Genomic DNA, 27,714 nt, shown 5'->3' on the forward strand with positions numbered 1-27,714 from the left:
CATGTACAAGTATACTTTAATATTATATCACCTTAAATAACTTGGGAAAAAGCGATATTTCAATTACATCCTTTACTAATTTTTTTTTTTGATACACAATCTCAGGAAAACATGAGTTGTGTCCCTGGATATTTAATCGCTTCAATTTAACACTATAGCTGAGTCCGCGGTGTTATAAGGTACTTCTCAAATTGGGTCAGCGGTAATATTTTATCTTAATTTTGTTGATAACGACGGTAATACTCGAGTTAAGTCCACGGCAAAAATAACAAAACAATATAACTGTCTGCCATCATAATGTAGCTTACTGTTATAAATGTCGACGTTGGTGTAGACCGCATGAATTGTCATAGAAATGGAGAGTTTACCTGGTTAAGTTTTGTGAAAGATGTGTCTTAAATTTCTTCTTAAGTTAAAAATAAATTAACTATGGACAAAAAAAATAATTTTATACATTAGAGTAAAGTAACAAAAAAGCAGAATTTTTGGGAAACTTTCTTACCAACCACTACGTGAGTCTCTTGGACAACACTAATAAGCTACAGTAACTCAATTTGAGTTTGCTTAAAATCAATATCCCTGGACTCAACTCATGTACTGGATAAAATATGTCGAGATCCAATTTGTACAATCTTTCAAATTTGGGACCCAACTCGAGGTTATCCACAATCTCAATGACAAGTATGTACAAACACAAAATATACTCCATTTAATATTTCACAACAATATTTTTTTATTCATTATTTACTCTAAATATTACAATATTAATATTAATTTAATTATTAATATATAATATATATAACTTATAAATATATAGATATGCTAAAATTTTTGTAATTTTGTGTAATACATTACACAGTAAATAGTAAATTCAAAATAACCTCATATTCAGACCAACAAGAATGAGATAAATTATACATCAACTTAAATAAGATGACTTATAATTCCAATAATTGGCTAAAAAAATATACATTCAATTTGTATTCAAAGCGTTTAAAAAAAAAAAAAAAAAAGATAAAAATTCTCACCCATTTTTTATTTTTTTTTTTATCTAAAACAGTTTAAAGTAGTGTAAAATTAAATTTCAATGTTAATGCAAAACATTACTGCGCAACACCATTATAAACCAGAACTATAATTATTATGCATTGAGAACAAAAATAAAATGTATAAATAGATAGTAGTTTGTTTGTACTCTCACTAAACCATTCACAAAAATGAATATAAATTTAAAAAAAAATTATACATTGGTAATACGCATGACAGACAAGAGCAAAGCTATAATTCTATATTTTTTATATCAACATTTAAATGTAAGGCGCTATAGAGTAATCAATGAAAACCTTACAATGTAACAGGTAATTCAATATGGAAAACATAAATCATAATAAGTTTTATACCGCCTAATGTTCAATAATCAATATATTATACATCATTAATTTAAATAGCTGTTTTCACTATAATACCCACAAATTTCATTCAATGTCATTAAACAGACTTGAGATACACATTAAGTTTTATAAAACAAATTGATCAATATTTTAGTTAAATATTTTACATACAAAAATATGTATACTATGTCAATATACATTTACATTAAGATGAAATTCGTTTACAAAATGATTATATTTTGTTATTCAATTATAATTAGCAGTCTAGGCTTCAACACTTAGTTGTGTATGGATACTACACAACTTGTAGTATTATTGTTTTTCATAAAATAAAGTAAAAATTACAATTTAAAAATATAACTTAAACTTGTTGGTAAATAATAAAACTTATATAATATTAAAATAAATTCATTATTTACATAATAAATTATGAAAAAAAGCACACATTTTCTATTATTAAACTTAAATAAAAAAAAAATATTAACTTGAGATTTTGTTTTGGATTGTGGCCTTACATGTTGCGCAGTTAAGTCATATATATATATATAAAATCAATTTAACATTTTTAATCATGTCAATCATTAAAATATTACTGTTTTAAGAAAAAAAAAAGAAATAAAGAAAAATGTAGGAACTGACTCATATTCAGGTCTTAAATATGCCAACTATAAAATAATAATGATTAAAATTTTATCATGCTAACACCCATTAATTATGTACGGAATTAGGATTTTTTGCATGTATATTTAAATATTTATATTTTTAAGTTTCTTCGAGGATCAATCATGTAGCATACCGTTTTGTCCACAGCCTAGCAATTCTGTCATGTTCTTCGCGGTTTTGTAGATACTGTGTAGCAATACTACCGACTAGGGGGTCCGCTATAAATAATATTAATAAACAAAAAATTATTTCAATTATTACAAATGAAATATTACACAGTAATTAAATTAATGTATGAATATATTTTTATTTTTTTAGCCTTAAATTATTCTTTAAATATTTGATTAAAATAGTAGACATTCAATATTAATCATAAATAAGATTTCTAAAAATATTATCAAAATATTTTAGTAAATTTAATTGTTTTCAAATAAACTTATTTTTAAAATACCATAAGTATTAATATTTATCTTTTAGATTATTTATTCTAGATTCTTTGTTAAGTTATCTAAGTTAATTTTAAAATAAGATAATTGATAATTTATAAATACTTTAAAAATTTTACCTGGATTACAATCAGTCAATAGGGAACAAATTGATAACAGCACCTTAGAGATAGTTAATGCAGGAGACCAATTGTCTTTAAGTATATCCAAGCAAATTACACCTTGAGAGTTAATATTGCAATGATATATGCGAGTCCTAAATGTAACCTAAAAAATAATAATCGTTAAAATTAATTTTTCATCGACTATTATCATTAGCAAAAATAAAAAATAAAAATTGTTTGTTACATACTTTAGGAGGCTTAAATGGATACTCTGGTGTGAAATGAATGTCTAAAAAGAAAACTCCTCCTTCATAAACAGAACCTGGAGGGCCCAAAATTGTGCTAACCCATTCAAATACGTTATCTCCTTTTGGTCCAGCACTGAAAAAATTAATGAAATACTATATTCTACAATAGATCTTATAAAGGAACAAATAAATACAATTTAATATAAAAAATATATTTTATTTTAACAAAGCTAACAAAAGTAAATTATTAGTATAGATCAGAGATAGCTAATCTAAAAACTGTCAAATTTTTTTCCAAAAACATCACGTATATTTTACAATAATTCTCATATTATTATTGTCTTATCACATAACAATGGTATGAACTTACATTTTATAAGTTAGTATATAAAATCTCCATAATTTTAGATTTTTTGTTTTAACTCATTAAGTTTTTAAAGTTAAAATATTGCTACTTTTAAAACATAGAACATATTTATTTTATATTTTGTTCATATACTATATTAAATTTTTTTTTTTATCTTTCTGTTAGTTTTATTTACATTATTATCACTATGTTTATTAGTTTCATTGTGTCAATAAGTATGTAATATTTTGATAAAGGACTTATCCCTGTTGGTTAATATGAATAAAATAATCGTGAAGTACAGTAAAAAAGTTTTTAATAAATTTGTTATGAAACAGATGCAAAATGGTTGAAATGTTTAAAAAATTTAATTTTGTAGTTATAGAAAATAATTATCAACAAAATGATTAATAACAAAAAATTTCAAGTTCCTAAAATTAATATTTTATTGTTTTGTATCACAATATAATAACTAAATTATTATTACAGTCGTCACTCGTTAATTTGAACCTCGATAATTCGAAAAACTCCATAAATCAAACTAAACACTAAGTCCCCTGAGAAAACCTCTATAATTAGAAGAAAATGCATGTATTCCGGTCCCCTCAATAATTCGAAATGTCTGATGGTGGGACACACTCTACAATTTGAATTTTTATTCCATAAACCTCTATAATTCGAATTTCCTTAAATGCGATTATATGTAAGTTCATAATATGCATGTACAATGTACATACATATGAAGATAACATACAATCTATTTGACATAATCTTAATTAAACATTATCGTACCTTATCTACCTAATCTAAACTTTTGTCAGAATTACGTCAATTTTTTGAGTAATCTGAAATGAACAAAAAAAGATGCGATACAATTTTCAATGCTATCAATAAGTTAGACAACGCTATGAACCAAATTATGGCCAGCGATTTATCACAAATAAAATAACAGATTTCTTTAATATGTAAAATATAATAATATAATAAATAAATATCAATTAATAATTATAAAATATAATAATATGTATGTATGTATATTTTGTATAATAAATAGATGTCAAAATAAATGTAATATGTACATACATACAATAATTTTTCACCTCTCTTTAATTCAAATTAATTATTTTCCCTCAATTATTCAAACACTCGGTAAATCGAATTTTTAACTTGGTCCCCTGAATTTCAAATTGTCGAGTGACTACTGTATATGTTTAAACATTATGTAAAATGACGTTAAAGATAAAAACTTCAATTATCAATAAAAAAAAATTTGTAAATGTATCTATATTTTTAAAATGTTGTAAGACTTTTGAAGAACCTTGTTCCTATTAAATGTTCAAACTTTAGCTATTCAAGTTGAAATTGAATAAATGTTGACCTCGATTTTTAATTAGATCATTTTAAAATTTTTGTTAGTTTGACAAATTATGTAAATATATTTCAACATCTAATAATTGCTATCAGTATAATTTATCAAGAATCTCTCATTTTGTATAGTTTTATTAAATTCTCAAGCTTTTTGACTCAGTTTAAAAATTTATAACCATCATTTTAAAAAAAAGTTCTTAAGTAACTCAATAGGATCATAAATATGTCTAAAAAAATTATGTAATATTTGGTAAAAATTTATTTTTTTAATAATTAATTTTTAAATTGCAATTAACTAATAAAATTAATTTAGCATAAGTATTCCTACTTTGTCATACTTCTTTCTGATTTATTTTACATTTGACCCATTAAAGTACCAACAATATCTGTTTAATACTAGAGACCACACTTAAGATTAAAAATTAAAGCATTTTTATAGGTCAAAAAGATGATGAGGCACAAAAAAAGAAAAATCATAACATTAAAAAGTAGAATAATTTTTTTTTCCCCAAACCTATTACAAGATAAGTTTTTTCATTACTTTGAGTTAGTTATCCCTAACATGAATTAAATATGAGTGAAAATATATAGAGAACCCCTTATGATATTAATCAAAAGCAGTTTTATTTTTATTACATTATTTTTTAATCATAAATTAACTTTACCTGCAGTTGGGTGGAGGATCCAATGTAATTTCAGCTAATTCTTTTTGAATCCTAGAAAATATTAATAGGTACAATGTATAATATAATATAATTATTTTATTACATGTTTATAAACTATTAATATTAGTATACAATCACTAATATTAGATAAATATTAAAACCAAAAAGTTACATAATTATACCTCAGTATTAATCAAATAAATAAATAAAAATAAAATATTATCAACATTATGTTAAGATTTTGTATAATATGATGTCCAATTGTTAACATTAACTAATTAAAAATAAATTTTTAATTTATAGTTATAATATATAACTAAAATAATCTAAAAAACTTTTTTTAAATATAATTGACAAATATGTACATAATTTGACTGCATAAATTTATATTTATGAATTTTTTCATAGAGATAGTAAACAATTTTTTATTTAGTTATTTTAGACCAAACAGCATTTATTGTAGTTAATTTATTATCAAAAGTAATAACAATATTTATCAATTTAAAAATTTACTAAAGCAGGTACTTAACCTATATTATGTCCAGTTCTAATATTTTGTTTTTAAAATTTCACATTTGTCATTTACATATTATCCATTTATTTTATTTATATAGATTATTCAAGAATAATATCATCAAACTGTTTTACTCATTTAAAACTTTTTAATACATGTCTATAAATTATTACGAATTATAATTTTTTTTTTTTTGCTCATAATAGAAAATAATTATGTAACAGTTAAGTAGGCTAATACAAAGTATAAGCAAGATTTTATAATAAGACATAATAATAGTATAACTAACTATATTTCTTAAGGGTAAGTATATAATATACCTAAATATTATTTTGTTTTTTATCCACATAATATATTTTGGATAAATACTATTGTTATTATAATTTAAAATAATAACGATAACATTGAAGACTTTATGTGAATACTCAAATAGTTAAAATGAATCAGATAGGGCACTAGTTGTGCCATCAAGATAGATAATGATGTGTGAAAATTTTAAGAGAAATAACACTCACCTCTTAGTCGAAGTGCTAAGAGATTTAGACATCTTTGGATTTGGTTTCACTTCCTTGGTAGTTTCCCCGCCTATGGACGGTGATGACGGCGGAGTCGCTTGTACGGCTGCGACTGCAGGCAATGTCGCAGTCACACCTCTGCGACCAGAATTGTTAGGACTACGGGGGGTAGGGGTAGTAGACATTATTAACTGAGGGTTAGTGGCGACTGGCGACCTGCGGACACAAGATAATATTGCACGTGAAATCGGTTATTTCAACGGTCAACAACAGTTGTAGCGGTCGCATACCTCGAACACTTGCGGCGGCGGCCAACCTCTACAACTCGGGGAGGGAATGATGTGAATTTATTCAGTCTTAAGACATTGAGAACAACTAACAGTGGCGGCGGTCTGTCGGAGCAGCCAGCGAGTGGCGTCAGCGTCGGCGGCTAGGAGATGACGATCGACTATGGACGGACGTGAGTGACGGATGGAGAAGAGCCTTTGCATGCGGTGGCGGCGTTTTTGCAAACGGAAATTGCACGCTGTGGAACAACAGCGCTCGGACAAACTCTGGCGAAACGTACCGGGCTTGGCCTATTGCGCGAAATGCGGTTTTCTGCCCCGGGTGCGGCGCGTTAAACGCTCAAAAAGGCCGTGAGACGTGAGCGCACGGCGATAAAAATGCACGACGACGGTGGCGGCACGACGGGCGAACAAAGGAAAACACCGAAATAACAATCATGCGTCGAGTTTTCGAAAACGATAGTGGTTCCAAAAATGGTGTCTGCGTACCGGCGAATACTACGGTTGTCAGTCTCTAATGCCGGTACGTGTGCGTGCGTGCGTGCATATTTTTTTCATAATAAGTCGTCGTTATCACTGGATCGAGCATGCGCGCGCCGTCGCCGTGCCACACGCAAAATAATAACAACTTTACTACCTCGCATCAGCGTTCAGCGCCCAGTGACACAGTGGCAATATCATAAACCACGATAAATTATATTGTTTAATTAAATTTAAATATTTATTATTAATTGTGGTATTAAATTGTTTCGTAATCGTGTTTAATTGTCTTGACAACATAGACGTGTGGGTTTATCGAGTATAATTTTATACTATACAGAGTGGTTCACCAAGCATTATTCCTCATCCCCGTATATAAATTTCATAATGAATTTTTACAAATTCTGATTTTTTTAAAAACTAAATACACTTTAAATAGTGGTAATACAAACTTTTTTCTATAAATTATTTAGATAGTTGATACATTTTATTGAAAGTTTTAATATACTTGAAAATTCGAGTAGAGTTTTTTCAATTATTAAAATATTTCTTACAAAATACTTTACAAAAATATAAAATATATTTATATCGACTACGAGATTTTTTTACCGATCCCCAGAGTTGTAATCCATATGTCCATATAGGCTTTAGGAGGGTTTTATACATTAGTAGTTTAGTTTTTAAGTTAGTGAATTTATTTTTTGATAACAATGTTTTTAGTGATCTAGATCGAGGGTCAATCTTTTGGCTTTTATATGTTTGTTCCAGATTAATCGTTGGTCAAGAATTAAACCTAAATGGCTAAATATTTTACAGCATTGAGTGGTGGGATATGTATGTTATTGATTGAAACATTTGGACAATGACCGTGTCTAAGGGTAAAAGTTGTATAGACTGATTTGCCGTGATTTACTTTTACGCGCCATTTTTCATACCATTCAGATTGTAAATTTAAATGAGACTGTAAGTTAGCAGAAGTTATAATTGGATCGTTATGAACTGAAAAGATTACTTTATCATCTGCATAGTCGGCAATTGTGGTGTTCGAAGTTGTGGGCTGATCATAAGCATATATGTTAAATAGTAATGGTGAGAGGATAGCTTCTCGCGGAACGCCGTCGGTAATTGGAGCTATATCTGACGTACCTAGATGATCCGCAACGTATTTGAAAGTGTCGATCTGTAATGTAGGACTCAATTAAAAGAAAGAGCGGTGAGGGTAAAAATTGTCGAAGTTTATAGAGTAGGCCCTCGTGCCATACTCGATCAAAGGCCTGAGATATGTCCAAGAAAACGGCTGTGCAGTAACATTTTTTTTCGAGAGATGTGCTAATAGCATCAACTACTCTATGAGCTTGATGTATTGTACTGTGTTTAGCTCTGAAACCAAATTGTGAAGACGGGAGTATATTGGTTGCAAATATATATGGAGTTAAACGTTTAAGAATAAGTCTTTCACAGATTTTCGAAAGGTATGGTAAAAGACTAATTGGTCTGTACGAGGTAAGGATATCAGGTGGTTTTTCTGGCTTAGCAAACATAATTATTCGTGAAAATTTCCAGGTTAGTGGAAAATATGAAAGTCTTATAATTGCGTTATATATGTAGGTTAGGAGAACTTTGGCCTTTTTTAGCAACCGTCTAGCGATTTCAGCTGTTATCAAATCGAAATCTGGAGATTTTTTACGAGAGTATAAAAATATCTACTAAATAATTTACAGTTAAAAGAGAAGTCGATATCACACTACTTAAGTTCCACAAAAAATCTCAAAAATTTGAAACAATAGTCTTAAAGCATATTTTAAAATTTCAAAAATTAAATTTAGAATAACTACATTATTAAAGAAGAAAAAAGGAGTGAGCATGCTTGGTAATCACTGTGTACTATAATATATACTATTATACAAGTATACTGTAAATATATTCTTCAAATAAATTATTATACTTAACTAAATAGTAAGACGATTAGTGATTTGAGTAAAGATAATAAAAATGGTTTATATTGAACATTTATATTACAAAATAGATGGATAATATTCTATTTTGCCCATTGGTATTAAACTTATTTTAACTATGTTTAATGTTAATGATTCAGCCAAATAGAAAAATAAAATAACTTATCCATTACCTTTATAGTTTACTATTCTCATCACAACTTATAATTTTGAAGTGACCCATCTGTTATAGAATCATACATGGATCAATTCGTGAATTATACGAGTACCACTATTACTAAAAGAAATATTCCATTTAAAAATTCTAATTTAATTGGCTCACAAAATGATCAGGTATTGGTATTTGAACTATATCTTCTTTTTGAGCTGATCTGAATAAATCATTTAACTTAAATGAATCATAATTGCCATCTTTAATCTACACCCAGCATTTTTAAAAACATAAATGAATTGAAAGTGAAAATGTAAATCAATAAATATATTACATTTTCTTCATAATAATTATATCTTACCTCTCACTCTTAAACGAATCATTAATATTTGGAGATTAAACTTATTTAATAGACGAATTATCTATTACATTAGTTAAATAATTTTTTTTTAAATTAATTTGTTACACTAATAACAAGTTAAAAAAATATTTAAAGGTAAAAAGTAAAAATAATAAAACAAACAAATATCTTTCATCGATATATTTAATATCTTTAAAATAATACAAATAAAACTATCTATATCAAAATCCTTTAAGACAAATAAATGACTACATAGTAACTTAATATAATATGATAAAAAAAGTAAAAGTAGTAAAGCTAAATAGAATTATTTGTTCTAATAATTTTACAAAATCATAACAAAAGTGTAAAAATTATACCAAATATATAAAATAATGTATCATTCTTTGATTACTGAACACTGTATATTTGTATAGAATGTTATAATTTAATTTATTATTATTAAATTCAAAACAAATTAAAAAAGAATACATCATATATTTTTTATTATTATCTGATAATATCAAGTGTTTGCTTAATGTGTACAGAACAATAGCAATTAATATATAAGATGGATTAAAGTTTTAGATAAACAAATTGTAATCAAATTAAACCATTAATTAATACAAAAGACAACAGAAAATTATTATAGATTATTTTGAATACAATAAAATATAAATAATAATTTAATATATCATAGTGTCATATCAGTTAAAATCTTAACACATGATAATTTATAAACAAAAGAAATAGAAATATTGGAAGTAATGATATATTGGGATTAATAGTGCATATTCTTTATATAGCTCTATTAATAACTACATACTTCAATGATAATTATGTTTACACTGTTTCATATTCTTTGTGTAAAGAACACTTGCGACAACACGCTAAAAACACAGCAAAAAGCTAAAACAAAAATATATTACATATTATTGATATGTTTTGTAACAAAATTAGTTTATAATATAACTCAAACATTTTTAATTGCACACAAGTTTATTCTAGTATATTAAATTATGATTTGTCTTATTATTCTATTTTAACAAACCTGTACTAAAGCAAAACCAATTGCTGTCCATATTATTATTTCACTATTTTCTTGTAGAATACTTTCAAACTTTTTAAAGCATCCATCTTTATATGATTCAGTTTCTGTGCAAAATCCATCTACTGGTATGGCATAACAACAAGATGTAGGCAGTTTATTAGGTGTAACTAGTTTCCAATCTTCTGGTCCATAAATTCCACAGCATTCAATCTAAAAATTAAAATTAAATAATCAAATATTAGTTAAGCTGGATAAGATTACGTAAGATTTAACAAGAAATAAACATTATTTACGTCAGACTGTATCAAATTCCAAGTTTTTGTGGAAGTTTCATAGCCAGTTTTATTGTATTCAGAAATAGTATGATTCATCTGATTCAATGCATAGTCTTTAATTTCATTGCGCATTTGGTACAAAAAACCGGACAAAATGAGTTCTCCAATCAAAACAATTGTAAGCAGAACAGAAAACTAAAAAAATTGAAACACATGTTATTTAAGAGTAAAAAAAAGTAAATTATACAACAGTGCAAACATACATGTTACTTAACATAGTATACATACCAGTGTCAAAAGCCATCCAATATCTCTCAACACACCACACAGACCTATGATGGAAATAACTAACAATCCAATACCAATGGCCAACAATATTTGAGGAGCGGTGATGAGATCAGTGCTTATGAAATTTGACCATTTGTACAGTTTTTGATTGATAATGAATGCAATTGACAAAATTCCAACACTGGAAATCTGAAATATTTACAAAATACATTTTATAATAAAAGTTATCTGGGAAAAAAATTAGATATCTTATTATTTTTCCAAACATTAATCCCACTATCATCATAATATATTGTAACAACCTCATGAACTAATATCAGTTGAAAGAAAAAGGAAGTACCTACCCTGAAAAAACTTCAAGTCCTAAAATATTTCTAAATGTTTATTGAATAATCATCAAATATAATATTTGGTGTCCAAAGAAATATAACTCAATATTCTTCAAATCCAAAAAAAAAAAAAATACAATATAACTCATTATCTTTTAAGCCTATAAAATATAATTTTTCTATTTCTTAGAAAACTTTATGACATTATATAGTTCCTACACCTAAATATTCTAAACAACAATTGTGTGCAATTGCGTTATCTAGTTAATATTAGAGTGATGATTTTGATGGGGATTAAGTAGTTGAATTAACCTTAGTTACATGTGTAGAATATTTCTCTCAATTGTTGCACACCTAAACGCCTTAAATAATAATATGTAGCATCACAACTCGCATTCCTATCTGTTGTTTATTATATACCAATTTCATTTAATGTGGCATATTGAATCTACGTCGTTTTATTTATTAATAATTATTTAAATTTTATACTGAATGCAATTATCAAATCGTGTAGCAGTAATACGTTATTATTTATATCAATATATACTTACGAGACACAATAGATTGAACAAGTACAAAATGTACTTGCCTAAAAACGTGCAGATGGACATAATTTTGGCGGTAACGTCAATATACAAAGATTACAATGAACAAACACGGACTAGCAACAGACGTTAACGAGCACACCACAATAATAATATCAACTCAGCTATGTAAATCGCGAACGGTAAGCGCGACAGAACGACAGGCGATGACTGGTCACTATTCAGTGTACTTTTCACCGAAGAGTAGGAACAATAAACAAGTAATAGACAAGAGAGTGCGCACTAGTCTTGAAAAACAACAAAACGAAGCGGATTGCGAAGTAATCGATAGTCCAATTACTCATCCGATATAAGGAAAAAATGTCCGCCATGTACCATTGCTCCGCACCATCACAGCTGATGATTCATGTTATCAGTTATTATCAGCCTCAAACCTCGGACCACAGTTTAAAAGGAAAAAACCAAAAGTCATTACAAAAAATTACCAAATAAACATAATATAAAACGTATCGATTATAAATTATAAGTTTATAACCAATTATATAATAGTTAAAAAAAAAAACAAACATATTTATATGTTACTGAAAACATTACTATAAGTTAGGTACTTATATAAAATAATAACTAAAAATATTTTGAATTATCGAATAATTATTTAAAAAAAAAGTTATTTATTTATTTAAATAGAAAAATTAATTTACTCAAGTATAGGAAAATCTTTTTTTTTTATTCTTTGACTTACCTGCTTGAATACAATTGCACTGAATTTCATCGATAACTTTTTTGAACATTATAGAATGAGATTTTGGCATTACATATTAATATAAATGTAATAATAATAAGTACAGCAGAAAAAAATTGTTTTATTTATACTATAATTTTTTCCTGGTAAATTTTTTTGCCTAATATCGAAACGTAAACCGTTGTTTCAGGAGAATGGTTCGTAAAAATTTGAACTTATTTTTTATGTATTCTCACAAAAGAAGGACTGAAAATTAAAAAAAAAAAAACCATTTTAAATAAAAATTAAAATATTTTTCAAGATGTATCTATTTTTAAAAAATTTGATTATATAATATGAATATAATTAAATTTAATGTAATATTTATATATTTATTAAATTATAGTATACAATAATAATAGGTATAATATAATTATTGATTATAAGTTATAACATTATGTATAACATGTGTATTTACTAGTGCACTTTTAAATTATATAATGGTGCCGTATAACTCAATAAGTTATCACTTATCAGTGTTATTAGTTATTATACGCTTAGAAAATGATAGATTCTATGAAAAAAAATAAATAATAATCATGTAATGATTATTGTTGTTAAAAAAAGATGCAAACTTTTCACAGAGAATGTTTTTTTTTTTAAATTTTCTGACCGTCAATTTTGAATTTAGGTCCAAATATCAAATTGACTTCAAAAATTCGATCATCATACAAAAAAATACATGTGATATTAAGCATATGCTTGTCAAAAATGTTAGAGTTAAAGATTTGAAAATTTCACAAAATATATATTTCAGTAGGTACCATTTAGGTGCTCTTGAAAATTAATTTCAATGCAAGCAATAGTTATTCAAACGAAATATTGAGTGTTACCTGAAATCAAGAACTTACTGAATATGAAATAATTTTCACTAGTAAAAAATGTTTTATGTTATGATGACTAAGATGACTATTATAGTATTACTCATTGGTTATAAGAGTTACTGCGTAGGTAGGAACATAATATATATTTACAAAGACCAAGTGGGAATGTGGGATTAATTAGTAGCTTTACTAATTTATGATATATTATCATGTATATAGCAAACACCATGTTTTGTACATTGTACATAGTATATACTTTTCAGCCTATTCAATCTTTCTAAATATTATCCAAGTTATAAAATTTAAATAAGTAATATAATACTATATATTTCTTTATTAAGTGACAATAGTAAAAATGTATAAAAAAATAAATTAAAATAGTTAAAATAAAAATTTAACACGAATAATTATTAAAAAGTTCAGTTATTGTTAGTCTCACTGTCTATGGAAAATGTAACAAAAATACATGAGAAGCAATAAAAATGTATGCTCGGCAATATTCTGATCGGTACCAACTGGCAACTACCTGCAATAGTACCTATACCTACCATCCTCATTTTACCTATGTTTAAAAACTTGAAATGTCATTGATGGAAAATGACGTATAGTGGCGTATAGCTTATGACAAATTAATGATACGTGGGTAAACGGCCGTATCTATTATATACCTAACAATTTTAAATAATATATCAAGTATCATATCACGGTTTGTAGGTAAATATAATACATCAGTAACCTTGCAACAACGACATCGCGATAGTCGATTGTATAATACTTTTTTTGTGGTATCACGATATGATTCCAATGCGTATAAAAAGATTACACTTTAATGTTTTTGTTTAAAATGTAAAATATTTGTAGTATTAAAATATTAATTGATAAAATAATTTATTGTTTTTTATGTAGTATATTGTTAAGATAAATAATTTTTATATAGCCCGAGTGGAGCGAGAAAAATCTTTTTGGACCCTACTATACTGGATCTCTCCATTATACAGTAGACGCCGCTTATAAGACTCACGGATATAAGGTTCAGTCGCTTATTAGACTCAAAATCATCTGGAACGGTCCAGACGTATCCAAATACATTAAAAAAAAATCGGTTTTAAGACTCAACACTTCGGTTATAAGACTCAAATTTCGTAAAATAAATAGTAGAAAATAAATTTTTTTGGTTATAATTTAGAAATAAATTGGTTTTGAAAAATGAAATAATATTCGTGTTGATTATTTCTAGTTTCTGTTGGTACCTTATAAAGTATAATAATTTTTATCGCAGATAAAAGTTCACATTTATCGCAACGATAATTATAACGATTATAATTTTAGATTTTTATCGGGATTATTAAATTTATTCAATAATAAAGTATGTAATATGTAATATGTGTTGATGTATTAAAATCAAAGCAAAATATGTAGTAAAATAAAATTTATAAATACGTAATTAATTTTTTTTTCCACTTCGTCTATAAGATTCATTCGGTTATAAGACTCACTTTGTGCTGGTCCCAAAGTGAGTCTTATAAGCGGCGTCTACTGTATATATCTACGCGAATAAGGCGTATAACCACGGTTTATTTTAGCAATACATCACTGGGTTTATTCTATAAAACAAATACTGTTCAACAACAACTTCGAGCCCAAATCCAAATTTTAATGAGGTTATTGAAAACCAAGTCTTAGCATACGTACAATCTTAATGCATGTTCATCTGTTAGAAACATTGGACATGAATTTGGCGTGTCTAAAACTTTGGTTCGTACAATTAAAAAAAAAACAAATGCATCTTAACAAAGTAAAACGTTTATCGTGACACACAGACCGGTAGAGTGACCACAAGGTCACCTGATCTTACATCGTTAAATTTTTTTGTGGGGCCACTTGAAAAATGTTGTGTACGCTGAACTTCCAATCAACATTTAAGATTTAAATAATAAAATCAACACGGTTGTAATCTCTTATAAATGAAAATCAAATAGGTACTGGCAACAACTACTCGTGTATATGTTTACATCGATTTGAAACATGCACTGTACACAACGGAGGAATTATCGAACAATTTGTGTTTGTAATTTATATTAATTAAATTGTAAATAACTATATACAGTATTGTCAAAAAAAAAACAGAAATTTAGAATTTTATTTTCTAAAAACGCATGTTTTTATAAAAAATTATGTAATTTATTTTCATTGTGTGTAATAATAAAATAAAATAATAATTAATAAACAGTTAATAGTTTATCACTTTAGTAATAAATACACCATAATATATTTATATATCATATGATGTTTTGAACAAAAAAAAAAAAATAAAAAATACGCACAATAAAAAATAAAAAAATTAATTCAATACATATTTGTTAAAACTATACCTACCTTTTATTTCACCAATTTTGGGTTTAGAATAGAAGTTTATAGATTAAAGTTATTTGAAAAACAAATGGTTAATTTAAAAATGATGTTCAAAATATGAGTTGCCATAAAAAAAAAAATTAAGTTGGGTTGCACATGAAAAAAATACATGAGTTAAAAAAAATTGTAAGTCATATAAAATTTATGGTCCATTAATCTAATTTAACGTCCCGTAAATAGAAATAAAAAAAATATTTTACTGAGTATTGGGTAATAAAGTGTACCCCGTTTCCGTGGACACACGGTATACTTTATTGTTAATCGAAGTTCATTCAAAGTTATACCTATTGTCGTTACGAAGTCATAAATTCCCACCATTCACCAATCTCATTCAAAACCAAATCCTTCTATAAGCTAATGAAATCAAATATCATAGAAGAGTCGTAAAAAGCTTAGGAGCTTAGAAGCTCTTCAGGGGCCTGAGTTAAGTTTGAGTATATTATTAATAACCTAACCTTCGGTCAAAAAAAAAATCATCATTTAAAAATGTCAAGCTATTATTTACTTGTTTATCATAGAAGCATGTATTTACAACTTTACAAGTATTTATTTTTAAACTAATTTTTAAAACTTAAAAAAATAAAAACAAGATAGTATTAAATGAAAGAGCATTGTGAAAACAGCAACCAGTTTTTTAGTTTCATAATTGAACTTTTTCTCGATTTGATTGTCGCAAATTTATTGATGAAATCTTCAAAATAAATTTCTCCAGCAACTTAATTCTCTATATAGGTAAAAGAGCCAAATTTTAAAGTCTCTCCTGGCCCATAGTTGATCTCAAATAATTTGTTTGATGGTTCTGTGATATTTGATTTATCTTTATCAGGTGTCACTGTTAATTACGATAGTTTTTATTTTTTAATCACCTGGTTTAGTGTTATTTTTTATGACTGTATCATTTAAAAGTTCAAGTTTACTTGTTATTTTTTTTAAGAGAATCGTCCGAAGACTTGTCAATTGTTATGGTGCAGATCGTTAAGGATTTACGCAGAATAATCAGTTTTTAATGATGAACAAGGAGGGACTGTTGTAAATGTTTAAAATCACTTTTCAAAAGTGTTTACCGATTTCTCGTTTTCAACTTTTCATATTTTTTTCTTACGATTTGGAGCTCCAGTAGCTCCACTATTCTTTTTTTTTTAATGTTTCGGACACGACTACTTGATTTTTAAACCACAAGTTACACGAAATTTAAGTACTGTATTCGAAAGCAAAATCAATTTAAAATCAATTTAAAAAAAAAAAACAGATGACACTGGCTGGTCATTGTTAAGTTAAAAAAAGAAAAAAAATAATAGTTACAAATGTTGCAATACTTCATGTTTATTCATTAACGCTTTGTCACTGTGTTTGGTGTAATTTACAAAGCACGGATTTTTATGAACAAAACAAAAGGATCAAAACACGTGTCACTATGTCATGCAATATGACGTAAGAATCGTTAAAATATGCAGTAGAATATTATTAATTAAAACTTAAAAATTGTAATAGATTAAAAAAAAATGTATTGTTACCTACAAAGTGCGAGCGGTGACTATCTATTTTGCATATAATTTAGGAGACATCAACAGTCTTGTCAACGTTCTATATGTTTTCGTATTCTCATAGATAATAATTATTATTATTTAAGTAAGTACAATTTTATCAACCAGTTACTAAATGCCTAAATTAATCAACTACGCAAATAGTTACCAAATGGCAAATGGATATGTGATTGTGACTATTTTTTATCCGTTGTCCGCAATAATTGTCAATATTTTCATTTGTCGTAAATCATAATGTTATAGTTAAATAACCAAGAGACGCAGACAACGATATTTCAATGGGTGATGGCCATTAGCCGGTAAAAATATTATAAATTTGTTCAGTGTGCAAGTTTTTTTGTATGTAGCATGGTTGGCTGACTATTGAGTATTGACGAATAGACAATAAGACAATAGTACTAATAGTAGTGTTTTCAGTTGTCACGGGTGTCAGTGGTGAGCACCGAACACTGAACAATCGGAAGATAAAGATTGACAACAGTCGGCTTTGGCTGGGTTTACCAAAATAAATGTTTATCGAGTAAATATTAACTATTAATAAACACCACTGATTGCATAACGATAATTAAAACAATATTAAATTTACAAAATGTATGTTACGTAAAAATTATACAACAATAACAGTAGAAGAATAATAATAATGAAACACACACGATATCAAACATGCATTTTACTTATAATTTAGGCAATTGAATAGTTAAATAATTTGTTTTAAGATATTTTTAAATTCTACCTGAGAATATGGTAGACCAATATTTTAATTTAAAAAAAATTGTCAGGAATTAGCGCTTCCATTGCATTGGCGCCTGAGGTAAATTTTTGAATCGCCTTATCGACTTATCCTTGTTACGGCCCTTAAACTTTTTTCAAACGAGAACTTATATTAAATATACGAATAAAACAGAATCTAAATCAGTCAATTCAAAACTCCTAAATCCTTTTTAAGATCCAGACTGTCTCTAACATTATATATAATTCATTAATTCGTTCAACCTAATTAAGTTTAATCTATTTTTGAGGCTATTCCAAACAGTTTAATAAAAAAAACTTTACAAGCCTTCCAATATATAATATGTATACATCAAATAACCTCTGTAAAAATAATAAAGAAAATAACCCTTTGAAGGTTATTTTATTTAGTTATTTTAAAGGGTTATTTCAAAGAAATAAGCCAATATGGGTATGTAACAAATTATATCGCTTTTGTAAAATAAATTGCTCGATTATTAATTAAATAAAAAAAAGTTTATTGTTTCACTGTATTTATATTTATATTTAAATCACAGAACAAATATCGTTACGTATAATTTAGATATCCAATAAACATATGCCCATCAACCCATCATAATATATTGTGTAGTGACATATAGCTATCAAATAGTGGTGTGCAGTGCTGGTACTAAGTATTAAACTAACCTTGCCAGCTCAGACATGATGGGTTATTAATTATTATCCATATCGCAAAGTTGAAAAGTCGCGATTCCATTTCACAATACGGATAATAATTCATGTCTGTGAAGTTGGCCTCTCCGACTTGTCCAATCGAATAAGCTGCAATTAATTGCAAATAAGTTTTTAGAATATGCAAATCATTAAATTTTATTTTGGCAGATACTATTTTTAATTTAATCATAACTTAGTGAATTTTAATGACTTATTTTAACATTTTAAAAATCAATTTACAAAATATTGACACATTAAAAAAAAAAAATTGAATCGATTTGGTATTAAGACATGCGATTATCATTCATTGAGCTACACATAATTTTTTTTTTTAAACTTTAAGTTTAAAATTTGACGAAATTGTTTATTCATACTTCAATTAATGCTCCAAAAAATATTAAATGTATATATGTCTTATAATTTTACAAGGAAAAAAAATCGAGTAAAATATCAGTAGGTAAATACTAAATATATCTACACAGATCATGTTATAATTTTTTGAATAGAAAAATTATAGCTATATAGTAGGTAATTAATTAAAAATAAATAAATTTAATAATTAAGTATACAACTATAAAATATAATATCTTTAATGTCTAAAATACCTTATTCAATAATCAATATAAATGTATAAAATTGCCAAATCAGATGGTATTAAGAATAATGCACGAAATAAAATATTAGGTAGGTATTGATACACTTTATGAATATTATACGAACTTAAGTTAAATATTTAATGGTACCAATAATAATGAATGATTATTATATTTTCTCATATTCTTCGCGAGTAACGGAACATTTGTGATAAAATGCTAAAAACGCAGCAAATATCTGAAATCAAAAACGTGTACACAATTATTATGTTATTTAGATTGATCTGTTTTCGCAAGTTATGACGAAAATCCATAAAAATCTAGGGCCTAATATTATGATATATAACTCAAACAAATGTAGAAACACACTCGAGTAAAACGTGACCGCACTGACCCAACGACATTGCGATAGTGGACAGTTTTAATATTCTATTGTTTTTAAACATACCTGAATTAGAGCAAATCCTATAGCAGACCATAATATTATTCGGTTATTATGCTGGAGATTGTCCTTGAACTTTTCAAAGCAGCCGGTTGTGTACGAATTGCTTTCTGTGCAAGATTCATCGATTTGGATGGCGTAACAACAGGACGTAGGCAGTTTACCGCTGCGCGTAACCAACTCCCAATCTTTTGGTCCGCTAATTCCGCAACATTCGACCTGTAAACAGGAATTATTGTACTCTATAGTTAAAGACTTATAATACAGACTATAATCTAAATTAAACAGACAAAAATACTATGTAGAAACACTAGAAACCAGCAAACCACCTTATCGTGTAATTACACGATTTTAGCGAATTTATGCGCAGTTTCAAGTCCTTCAACTATACAACGGTGTTATTTGCCAATTCATAAGTATTTAAGTACTTTTACATTTTTTAAGTTTTTTCAAAACATTCAAATGCAGGGTTTGTTGTACAATTTATCATATATATTCCTGAATGCTTTAGGAGTAAATTCGTTAATTTTTTTTCATACGAATTTATAATTTTTATTATTAAAAAATCATTATAATAAAATAAAATTCAAATAAATTATCAACACTAATGTAAACCATAGTAATTTTGTAAAATATAAATATTCATTATATTATATTATTGATACCTATATCTTTACATTGGAATACAATGTTTGGAATGAAATAGAATAAGACATACTAGTATGTACCCTTATTACTATTTAATATTTATATACATAATCAGGGCCGTATTGCCGCTTAGGCTGTTTAGGCTAAAGCCTAGGGCGGCAAATATTAAAAGGCGGCAAATTTTAATGATTGAAATGAAACAGCAAATTTTTTATGGTGTGACTCAATAACTACGTTGAGATATTATTTTTAAATATAAAATATAAAAACATGCAATTAGAATACAGTTCGATGTGATTGTGAAACAAAGTATTTCTAAATAAACCGTAATCGAAATTAAGTATATAATATTTATTATTATTTATTAGATTATTCGTATTATTTTATCATATTAATAGTAAATCGCGAAAGAAAGAAGCATTAAACCCGTATCAGCTGAATCTAATTTTAACTTAGTTAATTTTTTTAGATAATAAAACAAGTGTCAAAATATTATCGTCGTAAATCTCATAATAATTATTATAGTAGATAATGTACAATGTGGAGAAATTTCCGCGATAAGCGATGACGCCTCAAATATTGTAGGTACCTATATTATAAGATACTCGTACTAAGTTTATTATTTTGCTATACACCACGCTGTAACAAAATCGACTGGTCGTTTATTTGTATTCGTTTTAAAGCAGTGATTTCCATTTGCTTTTATTGTCAACCTTGAAAGTTTATCACATAATGATATTGTTAAAAGAGCTACACAACTTAATGAAATATACTATGATGATATAGATTTAAATTAATTAATTAATAATTAATGAATGTCTACACTTAAAAGCACACATAATACAACTGGCTGTCGATAAGCAAAAAAATTTTCCCAAACTTTTTCAAATTTTACATGAAAAAAACGGAATTTAAATTTATCCCAACATCGAAATAGCACTCGAAATATTTACATCTACTGCAATGACTGTTCAGCTGAACGTTCATTTTCTTGCTTGAAAAAAATAAAAAATAATTTAATTATCTCCAATCTACAATGTCACTGGATTGATGAAATGCACTTGCTATACTAAGTATTGAATATGAATTAATTAATCAGTTATCCTATGACGACATCATTGAAGACTTTGCAAAAAAAAAAAATAAAGACGTAAGACTATAGTCTAAAGAATAAAGAATATGAAAAATATTTATTTTTTTGTATTTTCTTTTAACATGCTTAAGGAGTTTTCATTCATCAATAATAATATACATAAAGTATTTATTTTATTTTTTTATTTTATTGATGATCATTTTTTTAATATGAGGTGTGGAGGGTTTTTTACACATTACTTATAGAAGTAAAATATCAATACCTATGTAAATTAGGTGGTAAATTTATTTCAGCCTATGGGCGGCGAAAATCTTAATCCGGCCCTGTAATACATGCATATACAAGAATATAATAGTATGTCTTATAAATCTTTAAAGCATAAAAACATTTCATTCTTATTATTTAAAGTGCATAAAAATTAGTTAACTTGTAAAAATTATTATCATTTTATATCATTAAGCTTACGTCAGATTGTAATAAATTCCAGGACTGTCTAGAAGCTTCGCTTCCGGTTTTATTGTAAGTGCTGATTGTATATTCCATTTGACTCAATGCGTATTGTTCCATGTCACTGCGTATGTTATACACAACAACACCCAACACGAATTCACCAATCAAGACGATTATGAGCAGAAAAGATAACTATAAATTATAAAATATTCTAATGTTAAAATGTAACACATGCTTAAATTTAAATACATACATAAAAGTCAATATAAAAGTTAATACATATTGTGTAATTACTAAATTTATATAGACATAGGTATAGACGGTATTTACACTTTAAAGATAAAGGCCATAGGGTATTTCGTTGTTTTTTCTTTCATATTTTATATCCATTCGTTTACTATTCAATCACTTTAAATTTTAATAAAATACTATGTAAAACAATCGGTTATTGAATTTTGGTTTAAACTTATCTATCAGACTTCTATTAAAGCTTCAGAATTTGAATTATTAAAATAAATCGCAAATCACACATATTTATTTTCTAATCCTAATAAATGTGATGTAACGACCGGATAGAGAAAGAGTGAAAACACTTAAGGTTTATATCGGGATCCGAAAATTTATTACTAAACCTACATCGGCTACATCGTACAAATACCAAAAATAAATACACAAATATATAACGAAAAGACGTATTATTTCCGGTCAAGCGACATTATTTGATCCATTAAATTAGGTAATATACCTGCTAGTTGGAAAAATATTAATGCATAATTTATTTGTTGAGACAGTCCAGTTCCTCAACGCGCGTACAATTGAAGTTGGAAAACTACAATAGCTGTTTAAATGAGTTCAATTGCCTTAATTAATTTAATATACTCCGTTGGTTGAGATCTAATAATGGAAAACGCATTGAAATACGCGGGTTCGCAGATGTATTAATGAAGACATACGGTGCGTGTATCTATATCTACGCAAAAGATACGGCAACGGTGTCATTAAATCTCAATTACTGCGTGTAAAATACTAAAATCGCGTATCGCGCCGGTTAAGTAATATAAATTCCTAGATTAGAATTGTGCGCGACGGTACTTTTATCACGACTAATGCACGCAATTAAACCGGCACTTAGAATGAATATATTATCATAAAGTCAATTTTGAACAGATTCAACTGTCGGCTTGGCTTGGCTGTCCGTAGAGCGTAAACTGAAGAAAATGGAAAATATTTGTTGCAAATCTCGCGGGTAAATACATTGACGAATTGTTCGGAATGTGGGCGTGTGAAATCAAATGAGAATCTTGCCGACGTGCTATCACGAGGGTGTGCACCACACGAAATAGTCACGAATTAAAGAACAATACTTAATGACGGCTATGTGGCATGGTCCGGCATGACGGTATGGTTAAATAATAATAAATTTAAATGTTTAACATTTACATTTTGTGTTACTCCTATTGTTGCGTGGCGCATCATTTTATATTGATAGATATTCGCCGATGAACTGTTTTATTATCGCGCGTAGTTCCATACTTATTAGTTAGGTATAAGTTATTACGTTACAAAAATTATTCCTTATCGAAACGTAATACTATTTCAAAAATCGTCGTCTTACTGAATGTAGTCTGTGAACCTGTGAAGGAAATATCAACAGTGATTAAAATAATAATTTAATTATTATTTATTACAAAGCACGTAAATTTGAAAATAACAAAATGAATAAATTAAAACTGTTAATGTCATTTGACGACCACTAAAGTCGCGTTTATCAATTAATGAATAGAAACGAAATAATTTGGCGGAATTCTATTCCTCCACGAGTACCAAATTTTGGGTAGTAATAGAATATAATATATCTACGGTTGTTTATTTTTTTTTACACTTTAAAACAAAATCGATTTTGCCAATTGTCGGTTTTTTCTTTTGATCCCCTCAGATAAACAGTTGTAGGTGGTATTGTATGTTCAGTGACGGCTTACTAATTACTATAATTACGGTAGGTTTTACAAAGTAATGCGATAACTACCTACTTCACTGTCGCCAAGGTTCATAGTATATGATTTCTAACTTATAAACTAATGTAAATACATCAATAAAATTATAGACTATAGTGTCTACCACTGTTGAAACGTGCAGCGTTTTGAGATAAAATGTGTGTATTGCAACCATTCTACCAATAAAGCATAAATTCTGTCAGTACATGTATATCAATTCGAAAATTAATGTTTTGTTTTTTATACAGTAGACAGTAGTATTACTTTTCTGATTGAATTTTAACAAAAAACATGAGTATTGAATTAAAATACAGCATTATGAATCGATCTAGAATATTTTGGTATGACTATATCGGCAGGTGCCAGTAGTGCCGAGTAATATAAATTTAAGCGAAGCAAAATCAAAATATTTTGGTAAACAGATTAGGAAATAATTCGTTGTCTACCTCTAATAACTAATAACTTTAGTTATTTATTTAATTATTTAGTATAAGTATTATGTAATGTAAAAACAAAAACACATACAAATAAAACCACCCACCCTCTTTTTTAAATGAAGCGATTGTTTCAATTCATATAAAGGTACGACACCACTGGAAGATGCACTGACATTTAATATTTTCTATTGCAAATAATTAGTGTCTTACTACAACTTAAATTAAAATCTGAAAACATAAATCATGACCTATAAAAAAAAATGTAAAGTGTAAAGGTCTATTATACAGCAATATATCTTATCTCTTGAAAATATTATTTATCATTTTAAAATTTAATAGTTTTTTTACAACTCTATGTTAAGTAGGTATACCTGTACTAGACTTATGAGTTTTAGAGTTTTTGACATAGTGTGATTTGGCTGAATTGGTAGATTGTGGCTCTGAACAGGCAGTAATAAATAATATAATTTCCATAACTCGATTAAACAAAACACATAATCTCCTCGAGTTGGTGGTACGACGTGAGCTCATATATTTCAGACGTTTGACTTGTTTAAGACTTCAGATCATAGGTAAACGGTAAACAAAGACCTGATAATTTATTGAATATTTTAGTTATTTCATCGTAAATATCAATTTGAAATCGCAAAAATTTGTAATAAATCTTTTATTTAAATATAAAATAGTTATACTTTGATTTGTTAATGTTCTTCACATCGTAAGCGACAATATTAATTCTCATTTGAAATGTATTTAAATATTAAGTTTTATAAAAATTGTGTACACTATTTTAATTTTACTTTGATGCTTCGAAAAACTCCTAAGGAGTCGTCTAAACTATTAATATAGTATTAATGTTATCTAATTATTTTGTTTGCATTATATATAATGAGATTTAAATTGTAATAGACATTATATAATAATAATTATAACATTTTATATTTTGTACCTAAGCATTTTAACAGAATATTTAATGATGTGTTTTCACATCAATGTATATCTATGAAATGTTTATAAAATTATTAATCTTTAGACTCTAGCTATATTATCTTCTATTAATGTAATCCACCATTAGTACTTTGGTAGGTATTTACTAAATATAGACAATATCATTGATTATACATTTTTTTACTTAGTTGTTTTTGACAATTAATATACTTCAATCAAAAAGTTTATAAATAAGATGCTGGTGAATTTATATTTTTCTATTTCATCTTATCTTATGTAAAATACCAGTTTTGTTTGTATCAAATTTCTCCTTAAAAAAAAAAAAAAAATGATGTTTTCATATTGAATATTAATAAATTATAAGAAATATCTATAGTATGATGAAAATGTTTGCTTTCACATCTTTTTCTCCTCATATATAAAACCTTAGTAAAAAAAACTACAATTTGGACTGAAAAGTAAGAAAATATAGCCAGTGAGTCTAACGTCCACTCGTATAGGACACACTAATACAGAAATAAACACTGTTCGATCATAGTTCGCCAAATTATACATCGAATTATTTAGGTATACATAGCATTTTTATAAAAATAATAAAAATTGCATAATGAATTTTTACAACAAAAAAAAAAAAAAAAAAAAAATGGAAAAATTACAGTGTCATAATTTACATAATTTAAAATTATCATAGTGTATAGAAAAAAATTGTTCAATAAAATCTGCCTTCACATTCTAAGACCTCTCTTTAAATTACAAATGAACATTTCCAATCGCCTACTTTTGTACAAAAGTCTACTGCAATCTGTCTGATACTATGTTGTTGCACTTTGAGACTCAGCCAAATCAGTAAACACCAGAACAATTCAAGCATTCCAAGTTATCTGCTTACGAATGATTGTCTGCAATGCCCTTCGGTACGTTACCAATATATTATATACTACACTGTATACAATGATTTAAAAGTTCCTACCTTGCCATGTAACAAACAGCTGTTACATATTATTCACAATTCACATCTTCACTCCTAAACGAAACATCATGCCAATAGTCTCATACTCTATTTGTATTGCTGCAAATCATCAGTGCAGTTATATTTAAGTGAACATTTATTTATTCATTTTTAATGCATCGCCTAAGGACAGCCTGTTTGTTACGATTTATAATTTCGATGTTTTAAAATGATTTAATTTAGTTTTCAACGATTAAGTGTAGGTAACAATTAATAGCGCAGGTAAATACCATAGTTAATTGATATTTGGTGTTCTTGGGTGCAGCGAACGTATAGACGATAGCAATGACTAGTAGTAGGATACCAACGGCCGCCAGTATTTCAGGCATTGATGTCAGCTTCGAGTTAACGAATTCGGACCATTTGTATAAATTTTTGTCCATGAAGTACGCAATCCATAAAATACCGATACCTGATATCTGCGAACCGAAAACACGTGAAACAATTAATAATGATAATATGATATTATTATATAATTATTATACAGAGTATGGATTAAACATATTACTTCACCAATACTGAAATACATATCAACGTACCAAATAGAATATAAAATCACTGATGAAATGTTCAAAGTTAACACGATATAATATACCTAATATTATAGCAAATAGGTATGAAATAAGTACTTACGAAACAAAATAGATTGAACAAGTGCATCACGAACTTGCTGAATAACTTGTTGAAAAACGTGCTGATGGACATTTTTAATTTCTAAACGATAGACTGAGTACAATAATATGTGTGTGTATAAATATATTGTATACCTAAGCACTAAAAAATCAAAGAGGCAATAACTACACTATTATTGCAGTTTATGCGCATCAACGCATTACATAGGAATAAGAAAAAACGGAGACGACACGCAATCGTTCAGTACTGACCACGTTGAAATACAATAGCTGTGTAGACGAACATCAGTTATAAATTACACAACATAAAATTAGTGATTTAAAAAAATTAAAGTTCAGAGTTCAAGCTATAAATGAAAAACGGTCTATTTAATTGATAAATCCAGGAATTAAGAGAGATAATCACAAATATGGCCTTTGACCTCTATTTTTCCAATACAGAGTACAGACTAAATAATATTATGTCCAGCGCCACGGTCATGGCGCGAGCCAAGTAAATAAAA

The 27,714-nt window shown here is 27.2% G+C and overlaps 3 protein-coding genes across 5 annotated transcripts; all 3 read right to left on the bottom strand.

Annotated features, from left to right (window-relative positions):
• Positions 1-1,805: 1,805 nt before the first annotated feature.
• LOC112603377 (ubiquitin-conjugating enzyme E2-24 kDa) lies at positions 1,806-7,042 on the bottom strand. 2 transcript variants are annotated; one of them, XM_025351908.1, is made up of 6 exons: positions 6,641-7,042; positions 6,261-6,476; positions 5,232-5,282; positions 2,853-2,985; positions 2,620-2,767; positions 1,806-2,272 (listed from the first exon to the last, which is right to left on the bottom strand). In XM_025351908.1, exons 2-6 carry the CDS (start codon positions 6,443-6,445, stop codon positions 2,175-2,177), a joined length of 615 nt encoding a protein of 204 aa, XP_025207693.1. In that variant the 5' UTR covers positions 6,446-6,476; positions 6,641-7,042; the 3' UTR covers positions 1,806-2,174. The 2 variants fall into 2 exon arrangements, with proteins under 2 accessions (XP_025207693.1, XP_025207692.1); XM_025351907.1 differs by having other exon boundaries at positions 6,551-7,041.
• A 3,107-nt stretch (positions 7,043-10,149) lies between these two features.
• Positions 10,150-12,189, bottom strand: LOC112603361 (23 kDa integral membrane protein-like). The gene is made up of 5 exons (XM_025351889.1): positions 11,968-12,189; positions 11,088-11,276; positions 10,818-10,994; positions 10,525-10,734; positions 10,150-10,382 (listed from the first exon to the last, which is right to left on the bottom strand). Exons 1-5 carry the CDS (start codon positions 12,025-12,027, stop codon positions 10,317-10,319), a joined length of 702 nt encoding a protein of 233 aa, XP_025207674.1. The 5' UTR covers positions 12,028-12,189; the 3' UTR covers positions 10,150-10,316.
• A 6,586-nt stretch (positions 12,190-18,775) lies between these two features.
• Positions 18,776-27,714, bottom strand: LOC112603380 (tetraspanin-9-like). 2 transcript variants are annotated; one of them, XM_025351912.1, is made up of 6 exons: positions 27,213-27,714; positions 26,810-26,998; positions 22,207-22,383; positions 20,007-20,219; positions 19,686-19,796; positions 18,776-19,073 (listed from the first exon to the last, which is right to left on the bottom strand). In XM_025351912.1, exons 1-5 carry the CDS (start codon positions 27,282-27,284, stop codon positions 19,728-19,730), a joined length of 720 nt encoding a protein of 239 aa, XP_025207697.1. In that variant the 5' UTR covers positions 27,285-27,714; the 3' UTR covers positions 18,776-19,073; positions 19,686-19,727. The 2 variants fall into 2 exon arrangements, with proteins under 2 accessions (XP_025207697.1, XP_025207696.1); XM_025351911.1 differs by lacking the exon at positions 18,776-19,073 and having other exon boundaries at positions 19,571-19,796.

The sequence above is a fragment of the Melanaphis sacchari genome, unplaced genomic scaffold (genome assembly GCF_002803265.2).
Source record: "Melanaphis sacchari strain LSU unplaced genomic scaffold, SCAv2.0 Contig106_pilon_pilon, whole genome shotgun sequence".
Classification (NCBI taxonomy): Eukaryota; Metazoa; Arthropoda; class Insecta; order Hemiptera; family Aphididae; genus Melanaphis; species Melanaphis sacchari.